Below are 11,409 nucleotides of genomic sequence, written 5' to 3' on the forward strand. Positions count from 1 at the left end.
TCCTCCATATGCCTTCATGGCATAGTGCTAATTAGTTAAGCACAGGGACAATTTTACCCTTACCTTATCTATGTTATCACCCAGTAGATTCACATCATCAGCATACACATAGACCAACAGCTGATGTGTCCCATTTAATTTCAGTCCAACCTAGGTTTCCTGGACCTTCCTAATGGCATATTCTAAAGCAAAGTTGAAAAGCAGTCGTGATAAAGCATCTCCTTGTTTTAGATCATCCTGGATAGTAAAATTATCAGACAAATGTTTACCTATACCGACTTTACTATAAATTTCGTTTAAACACATTTTAATCAGCCTAAATGAATCATAGGCTTTCTTGAAGTGTATGAATAGCTGATGTACTGTCTCACTGTACACCCATTTTTTCTCCAATATCTGAAGAATACAAAGGATCTGATCAGTAGTTGATCTGTTACATAGAAATCCACACTGATGACATCCAGTAATTTCATCTATATATGAACTTAACCTTGAGAGGTGAATATTGGATAATATTTTGTATGAAGTTGATAGCAGTGATATTCCATGATAATTACTACAGCCAGTTTGATCACCCTTCTTGTGAACTGGTACAATAATAGACTCCTTCCACTAATCAGACAGTTTTTCCTTATTCCAAACAGAGTTAATTAGCTTATGGATTTTAGAACATAATATTTCACCTCCTCCTTGAATCAGTTTTGGCAGAATTTGATCATTACCTGGCAATTTATAACTTTTCAACTTCGCAACAGAAATTTCAACCTCAAAAGGACCAGGATCAGGTACTAATGGCTCAGCTGTATGTATTTCTATCTGCCTAACATCACTGACCCTATGTATACATACATTCAATAACTGAGAGTAGTTCTTCCACCTATTCAAAATGTTGTGGTAATCCATAAGCAGATCACCATTCTCATCCTTCACTAAGTTACTTCTAAGTTGGTGACCCCTCTTAAAGTCATTTATTCCCCTATACAGGTCTCTGATGTTCTTGTTCTTACTGTTCATTGCAAGCTTATCAAGTCTGTCTTTCAGATATTCCCTCTTTTTATTCCTGAAATGCCTGCTGGTCTCACGTCTTATATTGTTCAGATTATCCCCATTTATTTTGCTTGGGTCCTGTAACCACTGCAATCTGACTTGTTTCCGTTGGTCTAATAATTTTGAGCACCCTTCATCAAACCGTGGCTTATGCTTCTTAAATTAATAATAATAATAATAATAATAATAATAATGGATAAAGTCCGAAAACCCAATATCTCCGAGAGTCTAGGTTATTATGAATTTAATAAGCATAACCCACGGCTTGATGAAGGGTTTTCAGACTTTATCCATCGTCCTGGTTTTAAGATAACTGAGAAAAACAGTTTCTCAGTTATCTTAAAAACGAGGATGATGGATAAAGTCCAAAAACCCAATATCTCTGTGTGTTATACACCATCATCAGAATCCTATAGTAACAACCTAGACTCTCTTTGGCAGAAATGTTGATATTCTAATAGTTTCCCTGGCTCTATTAATATCCACCTCAGTGTCAAAGTTTTCCAAAGATGCGAACCTCTTTGAGATTTCAACACACTATTGCTATTTACTCTTTATCTCATGTAATTTCTTGAGATTTAACCTATCCATATGAACTCTGTGTGTTACTTGTTTGCTCAATGCCAGTTGTTCCTAATTTGCCACCACCAGGTAGTGGTCAGTATCACAATCTGCTGCCCTGAATGGTCGGACATCAGGTATACTTGAGTGCCATCTCCTATCTATCAAAATATGGTCTATTTGATTGTGTATCTTCTCATCAGGAGATCTCCAAGTAAATTTATGGATGTTACGATGTGGGAACATCGTATGCACTTTTGACAATAAGATTTTTTGATGTGGAAAAGTTTACCACCCTAACTCCATTATCATTACTAATTTCATGTAAACTCTCATTCCCAACTGTTGGCTTGAAAATATCTTCCTTACCTACTTTGGCAATGATATCTCCTAACAAAGTTTTCATATGATACTTCAGTTATTTATCAAATAAATGTTCTAGTGCTTTGTAGAACCTGTCCTTTATGTCATCAATTTTATCTTCTGTTAGGGTATAAACATTCAGAATGATGATATCACACCAGCGACCTCTCCTCCATCTGCAACCTGAGGACGCACCATGCTGTGGTGACAAGGGACCCCCCCTAACACGGCTGTAAAATATATTGCTTTTAAAAATTTGTGATCTTGTATTAAACAAGGAGCTCACATAGCAAGCATGTAAAATGTTACCATTTAAATATAAACAGACTGAGGACAACCATGAAAAACATTACTCAAGATGACAGGCCTCAGATATAAGACCTCCAGCTGAAGACAAATCAGGTTTGCGCAGTACTGACTTATTGGAAGGAAATACAGTGACGCATCTGTATGAAATACATAATTTATTAATTCACATATCTTTGAGGTTGGTAGGAACATTTTAAAACAGAAGTACAATCATGAATCATAGAAAAAATTTGTTAAAAATCACATAAAAAATAAAGCATTATATTAAAAACACTGATTCACAGCTGTACTTTAACACTTCCACTGCTAAGCCAAAGTCTCCATTGCATTGTACAGTATAATACACCACATCTGTAAACACTGAATGGGTTAACTTATAATTCATATGTATTGCAGCAAGCATTATGTTTGTTCTGGAGTGCTACCTTCGTCAGGAACTTTCTTCTTCTTCTGTCCATAACTAAGACTGCTTTTATCAAACTCTAATGGCATGACACCCAAATCTCCGCTATAGCGATTCTTAGCCACCTGAAACCATAAGTGTACTTTGTATTTATATAAACAACACTCACAAACATCAAGGGTGTGGGGCCGTCAACACAACAACAAAGTAAAATAATTCTAATTCTAATAAAATAAATTAAAATACATACAACATATGAATGGTTTAATCAATTTTATTGTCCCACTTACCACTACATATTTCAGTTGCATGGACCATCAAGCAGTTCATAAATAAATAAATAAAGCATATCATTATTGAATTACAGCGTTAAATGGCTCCAACTTTACGATGAAAAATGCTGTGATAAATTTGTGTGAAATGAAAAAATAAAAAAGGTTAGATGAGGTAAAGCTGTCCCTGTAACAGGCTGTGGAGGCCCATAGGGTTGTGAGACATTGAGGCTCCCACATTTTCTAGACAATTAATTCACATATGGCAGTAAGGTTATCAGCCTTATGTGCCAGCTGCCCTTTACCCCAAGGAAGATACAAAAATAAATTACAATGGTTAGTTAAATTGTTAAAAGGGGTTAAAATGTGTGTGTGGGGNGGGGGGGGGGGCTGATGTGTAATGTGGTCCTGAAGTGTGCTGTAGGAAGGGTGTATATGTATGATTAAGTGACAGGAGCAGCACAGTATCTACTGATAGCATTTACTATTATTGGTAGACCTGTATTCCTCTCAAGCAGTGTATGTATAATAGGTACAGTGGTGTGTAAGAGGTACTGCACCATGCTGTTGAAGAATTTTGTGTATGGTAGATGCACAATGTAGTATGCGGGTACATAGCTGTTAGTGTCTGGTGAAAGTAGTGAGCCCTGGATGTGTAGTAGCAATTTGATGTGGAAGTTTGTCATGTAAGCAGATAAATATGTAGAGGAATTCTCAGTTATTGCCAGAACTATTGATGGTGGTTATGTAACCGTTCATTCTGATTGGAGAACTATTGTGCATTAATTAAATCTGTATTAAGTTAAGATTACAAAATTACAAACAAAGAGATCCGGCAGATAGCCAGCTCTTACACGCGGAAGGGACATAGTTCAAGTTTTGCTATGTGGACAGGAAGTAACATCTGGTACTTTCCTGGAATTCTGGCAGTTTCAGCAAAGTCGGAAAGTCTTTGAGAATTTGAGAGCTGACAGCTTGGGACAGCTATAACTTAGAAGTGGGATGGCCGGAGCCTCATCCCATGGTCGTAATGCATCAAAGGGCTGTGAACCTTAGCGTCAGGTCAGCATCTGCCAGAATCACATAGCAAAGCAACATGATTGGGAATTCAAAATTTAGGGAACCTCCTAGTTTGAAAACTTAACCAATGGCAGAAGTGGAGGAGTGGATTTCTCTTGGAGTCTGGGGTTTGTGGACCTCAGGATTCAGAGAGAGGGCATTCCACCTCGAGGAGTCTTCATACAACTTTCGGCAAAGTCGGACACAAAATTTACAATTACGGCCCTTCCGAAAAGTATTATAAGTAAAGTTCATATTAAGTGTACTGATGAATTCAGTTGTATTCAATAAGCTGAAGGGAATTAAAGGACTACTAAGTGCAACGGTCTAAAGAGGTGTGTGTGATTGTAGAGAAAGGTTCTTCCTGCCCTGCCCGAGCCAGACCCGTATAAGACCCGGAATATGAACCCAGCTCTACAAATTACTGAACAGAACCCAGATACTCCTGTCTTTACCTGCTCTTGCGTAACAGCTCCAACAACCACAATTCTCCTCCCTTCCCACCTAATTTCTCGACATCCACGAGAAGAGGGAGGACGGTGATAAGTGGAGCACAAATGTAGGATAAAGGGAGGATGGTAACAGCGTGGCGCCCAACATAAAGGGCCCAAGGAAGTGAGCGGTTACAGTTACTGCCTGCTGTCATGTGTCTGGCATGTAGCTTGTTGGATTACAGGGCGGTATCTAAGGTATAGATATAGGTATAAGTATTTGATTTTCTGTATCTAAAAACGTATGTAAAACAAATTAATCTGAACTGTTATTTTAATACAGCATGTTCATATACTAATTTATGCTTCTGCAGTTTTGCTGCCATGTTTATAATTTTGGTAATGACCTGTCAATTTTGATGAAACATTTCAAAGAAGAGAACTCTGGGCCCTAGACCTGTTGTGGTATAAATGTCTCAGAATGCCACCATGTTGGACTTAGTCTACCCCCTTCCCCCCAACCTGTCTTCTGCTATTCTTCCTACTTCTAACCCTGACTCACACTTCATATAGGTTTCTCAAATATATCAGCTCTTTACCTCCTCTCAGGAAAAGGCTGGCACTTATAAAGGCCATCTTTTTGCCCTGTTCTTATTGGCTGAAGCTCAACACAGAAACAGTAGACATGCACTTTTAATTTTCTGCAGGGGCCATGTGGTAATTTCACCTTGAAGACAGAGGCAGTAAGGAACATACAGTCTAACTCTATACAATGCCTTCACCACCCCACACAAAAGTGACTTGGCATGGAACTACCATAAAAAAACTCAAATATGTGATATATTATTACACATAATATTTTTCCATAAAAAGAATACTTACCACAAGAAATTACTGAGAACACAAAGTAAAGAATAACAGGATTCTTTTAAGATTCTGTGCATTTTTCATCTCTGGTTACTGGTCCTCTTTCCCAATGCTACTGTAAATTGGAGTATTTGAATTTTACTAGGTTTACCTGCAAGTATTTCTTGCCTCGTACAGATGTCAACCGTTTATCCTGGATTATAAGAATATTATCAGCCTCTTGTGTGGCTTTTGCACCTCCAAAAATAGAGTTAATAGTGAGATCTTCTATATCTTTCTCTTTCCTAGGATGTATTACTAATGTAACATGACAATTTTTCTTCGTGCAAAATGCACGAAAACTTGCTATAATAGCATCTTGCTTCCAAAACCTATCAACATGCCTAGCCTCTTCTGAAATTCCCATCATAAATTGCACATTATCAATAATCACATGAGCAATGTCATGCACATAAGCAGCATGTTCTACTGCCTCCATGACCACTTTAATAGACTGTTGACCATGGAATGTCATAAAATAAAGAGGAAGACATTCAAATTTATCTGCCCACATGTCGAACTGATCCAGATGTGAGTCCAAAGGTACTCCTGCCATTTGTTGGAGCATGGTACGAGCCAGTCTAGCATTGCGGATCTCAAAACTTCCCCACAAAGTGTTGACACCTTGCATTGCTAGATCTAATGAATATTCACTCATGAATGTTGTTTTACCACTGCCTGTGGGTCCAGTGAGAACTGTAAATTCACCACGACGATGTCCTTTAAGAATTCGGTTCAGAGCTGGATATCTTTTCCACTTCACACCTTGCACCTGCACAGATTTCAAAGATGTGTAAGTAATAAAAAAGTTTTATTACACAAATGCAAAAAATACTGGACTACTTCACCGAAGGTAAAGCATGATATAACAGTTGTGATGACCATGAAGATGAATAAACCTGGCAGTAAGCCATAATCTGGAGATTAACATTGTAACCGAACCATTGAAATCCTCCCCCCCCTCTTTTTATTTCAGTAGTTTACGTATAAAGTAGAATTGTAAGAATTACTAAGAAACAGGAAGACACAGTCAGAACAAACAGATAGACCGAACTTGCGCGGACAAAGACATCTGTTAGTTCTTGCTTCCAAGCATCTGGGGTTGTTTCGAAAAGGGCAGAAATGATACTTCATGGAACCCCCACTGAGTTTCTTTAGAAATTGAGAAGTTGNCCTCTTATTTGAATCCACCTATCCGGGAATTTAGGAGGAGAAGAGAGGAGGCGGATACAATTAAGTTAGGACCTCTGGCTCGGCAGAGAGTCCAGTTTAAGATTAAGAGTCTGCTACAAAACTTTGAACTCGGCGGAGGTAACCCCGCGAATATACTTGCGCGTTAAGATAAGTAATTTGGGCAAGTACAGCACCAGCGGCTTGGAAGCCAAGACTAGGCCTTTTAGTGTAGATTTTTGACTCCGAGTTACTGTGTGAAACAATAAAGTGTTCCAGTGGCAAAGTGCATTGTGTTGGTCAGAAGTGCTTCACCCTCCTTGTCCGAGCCTGACCCTTAGCCGACCTGAGGAGAGAACTCATCGCCAAGAGCTAGTCAAACCCATCGCCAGCTTCCACCCCACTCACGCCTTCCCTCCTTTAAAATGAATCGCAAACAGCACCTAGCTATTTGCTGGCGCCCATAACATCAGGTCCTATCCTGAAATTCCAACCCCCGTAATCAGCAACGGAAGGAGNGAAGGAGGAAGCGGTGGAGCCGGAAGAAGCGGTGGAGCTTGGTCAAGCCGGAACCAGCCACGACCTAACAACTTCAACGGAGGCAGCACCAGGTAGGGCAGTCAAAGTGACAAGTGGCAACCACCTTGTGGGCAAGAAGCCTAAAAAGAGGGTGGGCGGTTATAGCATATATAGTGTATAACTAAAAGCATACAATTTTACTTCTCTCACCTTAATGAATGAACATGATCATTCACTGTGAAATTAAATTTAATAAAGAAAACTGAACTTAAGAAATGAAACCTGGGTTCCCTTCATTGCATACATTGGTGGTTAAATGAATTATGACATTTTTCATCATATTATCACTGAGTTATAACTTACTGTATTTAAGCATCCTGTTGCATTTTTATACATTCAAATAGAATATTTATATTACAGTTCCATCAACAATGCAACCACTTTATTCCTTAGAACTTAGACGAGAAGAATAATTAAAATTTAAAAAATTTAAATTGAATTTTAAAGAATAGAAAGTGAGTCACAGTGTATGGTGGATTGACTAATGTTAGCAGGATCGTGACCACAACATTAATATGGAACAATGCAGTTACACATGAAATATATGACATATTCGATGCAGGTAACGGTTTTGGCGAATTGAAATACCTGATGATGGCCGGGTGGGGCTGAAACATGTTGTAAAAAGTGAAAATTCTAAGGAAAAAAGTGGTTGCATTGTTAACTATGTGAGTTATACTTTATTTATATGGGAAAGCAAGCTCATGGATAGAAGTACAAATGACACCAGGAGTGTGCATAGGATGACTGTGGAAAAGATGAAATAATAATGGGAAATAAATCTGTGATCTGACATAAGATAAGCTTTCATAGAGTTCAGAATGTTTTCAAACTATGTCATACATCCCTCAGTGCTTCATGTGTCCTACTCAAATGTCTCTCATCCCATTAACCCACAACTAGACATGGAAAACCTACTTATTCATCAGCGTATAAAAGCGAACCAGAAAAGCTTCCCACGCACCCTTATAGACACTGACAGCGCTGTTCTGAGTCTCTAGTAAAGCACATGGCCATTCAAAGAACCCACTCAACTTACTGCTTAACAACCCCATCTTTTGATACAATTACTTTTTTGTTTAAAAATTGGGATCTCTCTTTGCCCACAAAACTCCTCTGACTGAAATTCTTGGTCAAAAAAATCATACTGTGGTTTTCTGGTTTGCAACTACTGGTAAAAATCTACCAGACTGCATGGTGTCACAATGCTGTAGGCCAGAATATGAATCTTCACAACTGTGAAAACTTCAAATCTCACTTCCTCAAAAGGTGCTTTCATCACACTGACCCTGTGAAGTCCCCATTCATTTTTTTTTCTTCCTCTTCACTCCCACTTTGGAGCACAAGGCTGATTTCTCAGTTTCATTGATAATTTTTACAGACGGTAGGACTCCTTGGACGGGTGATCAGCTCGTCGCAAGTGCTCTACCTAAACACAGGACAACACAAACACAGAATAAAGCCATATACACCAAACATCCATGCCTTGTGTGGAATTCGAACCCACGATCCCAGCTTCTGAGCGAGAGAAGACAGTATATGCCTTAGACCGCTCAGCTACCATGACCAGCAACCCATTTATTTAGTTATATAAAAATAAAAAATGATCTAAATAACTGATTATACCTTTATCACAACTGACATTCTCTTCCTACTGCCCAGACAAAAAGGAATATGGGAGCAGCAATAAAACAAAAAACAGAATTAACAGAGCAGTGCTTTCAGTAGCTCAGTTTTCTAAAATTCATCTTCAGACATTATCCATGAACTACAACTGAAGATTCCTGACATAAATAAAGTATGATCCAACACAAACTGAATTCAGCAATCCCATACCAGCTTCAGTTTTTGAAAACGCAAATTTCAAATATCTGCAATTTTCCATTCGAATCCAGTTTTGTTCACAGCTATATTTGGTTTTATGTATCTGCAGTCTTTACTTGCACACATATAGAAGGAGAAAATTGCTTGCTTCTGCACCATGCGGTCCATATTTTGTAGGGACCAGACTGTATAAACATCAGAAACCAGTTTTCTTGCTTCCAGATTTCCACTACAGTACATATTTCTGTGATAATTTCTACATTTCTTGCACAATTCATCTTTAAACATGTTATTGTGTTATGGAACAGACAATTTAGTCTACCTCTGATGAATGTAACAATTACCACAGTTCCCAGCCAACTGCAGGATTCTTTTGGAAACATAACTGAAACAGTTGCTGAGGAAGTACTGTGCAACACAAAGGGAAGTAAATGATGAAGCCATTTCTACAGACTTTGTGAAAAAAACTGAATAAAAACACTTAACATTTTATGTGTATTTGTTGGTTCATTTGTAGGTAATTATTTGGACTGAAAAGATTATCAATTGCTGATATAGCTGTCAATAAGTATTTCAAGATGGAGATCATCTTAAAACTAGAGTTGCTTGAATATCAGTGAATGGAACACAATTAAGAGGCTTGAAGATTACTGTGTGACACTGCATAATTTTGTAGATAAGTACCAAAATTTCAAAGTAATCTGCTGGAGGCAGCTGGTTCCTCCAAAATGTTAGTACCCATTTATCAAACTAAACGGTGTCCTGTCCTAGATAACAGTAATCATATTTACTGCTGTGAGCTGTGAATGTCAAGATTTAAAAAGAAGAAAAAAAAAACCCTGAGATGATAACAGTTTGTACAGTCAATAATAATACATTTTCCATGCACAGGCCCATATATGGTATATTACAGAGTGGATTTTCAAGGCAACAAGACCCCCACTATGCAACTGGACAGAAAGCATGGTGTGCCCCACAACAGGGCATGTCCCCCTGCCAGTAATAGAATCCCAACTCCTCAGTTGCCCACCCACAGCCTAATCTCGTTACAAATTGAACGATTCTGGCTCCAAAATATATTGCAATTAATTTTGAATTTATTATTTCTCCACAAATTTGTTTTATTTTATTAACTTACTTTTTCATTGTTTTGAAGCTCTGATAAGACATCTTGCCTTAAACTGGAAAATGTCGTTATAGCTTGGTGCCATATTGGCTGTGCCCCTGTTATAATGGCCTTTAAATCTTGGTTATCTAACACTGCCACTGATGGTGAAGGATGCTTTTCAATGGGCCTAACAAAATAACACCTATTTTCTCCAAGTTTCTTGGCAAAATTCCTTGCTGCATCCCATGATCCAATATCATTGCCAAACCACAGTACAAGCTTGGTGAATTGTTCAAGAGAAGGTAAGACTTGTTGTGGCAAACTTGCCAGACCTAGAAACATCATAATGAATACGATTAGCAGTCATGGCAGAAGATACAGCAAAAAAGAAGAAACACCTGCAGTGAAGTGGAATATCTTCAATGATATCTTCATAACAACATTTTCACATACACTGAATTCTACTTTTGTGGTCCCAATAAGTATATAAAAGCATATTTCAATGTTAAATAATTTCATAAATCTAATGGAGACTTATGACATAACTGCTGAAGTTTGTGTTTTTCAAAATTACTGTTTTCATTTTAATGTAATATACAGTGTACGAGATTTTTGAACTGCGGTACACTGCACTGTATCAGAAAGTACACAGTAAAATGTAGTGCTTATGGATTGTACATAAAAGCCAAACTGACAATTGTGTCCAGATAGCATTAAGAGCAGATAGAAAGCACCCCTCCCCCCAAATATATGTAGGGGGTGTTTCTGATCACTTGTGCTGATCAGCTGAGTGTCTAGTTTTTATGGTTATGTGTTTTAACACATTCAGCAAAATGTTTATTACAATTTTTGGTAGCATATAAGGCTGTTTATTAAGTGATCATGACAATTAGCTGCAAAACTGGTTAATGAATATACACATGATGAAAACTGAATGATATCGTTTAAGTCTGAAGTCTAATAATAGAACATAAGTACTGAAAATGTAATAATTCATGATAAAAGAAAAACTATACTATAAATTCAAAGATGCTTTTTAATAAATTGCTTCACAATACTGTATCAGAATTCTTTAATATTAATACCCCTATCTGAAGGGGGCACGCGGTAGTGTAGTTGGTTGAGGGGCTATGCTACAAGCTGGAAGGTCGTGGGGTCAAGTCCCGATGAGGGCATTGGATTTTTTTCAGTTGACCTAATGTAACTGCACCGNATCGTCCCCCCCCCTTTTTTATTTCAGTAGCTGATAGAGTTAATAATAAGAATTTATGAAGAAACAAAGGTTTAAGACACACTGTAAGAACAAGGAATAGGCGATGAGCAGATAGACCAAACTTGCGTGGACAACGACACCTGCTAGTCCTCGCGTCCAAGCAT

The 11,409-nt window shown here is 38.0% G+C and overlaps 1 protein-coding gene across 1 annotated transcript; it reads right to left on the minus strand.

The window, feature by feature from the left end:
• Positions 1-2,403: 2,403 nt before the first annotated feature.
• On the minus strand, positions 2,404-11,191 carry LOC111864621 (twinkle protein, mitochondrial). Its single transcript, XM_023851993.2, has 3 exons — positions 10,063-11,191; positions 5,464-6,123; positions 2,404-2,808 (listed from the first exon to the last, which is right to left on the minus strand). Exons 1-3 carry the CDS (start codon positions 10,375-10,377, stop codon positions 2,683-2,685), a joined length of 1,101 nt encoding a protein of 366 aa, XP_023707761.1. The 5' UTR covers positions 10,378-11,191; the 3' UTR covers positions 2,404-2,682.
• Between the last annotated feature and the right edge of the window lie 218 nt (positions 11,192-11,409).

This window comes from Cryptotermes secundus, unplaced genomic scaffold, assembly GCF_002891405.2.
Source record: "Cryptotermes secundus unplaced genomic scaffold, Csec_1.0 scaffold121, whole genome shotgun sequence".
Lineage (NCBI taxonomy): Eukaryota > Metazoa > Arthropoda > Insecta > Blattodea > Kalotermitidae > Cryptotermes > Cryptotermes secundus.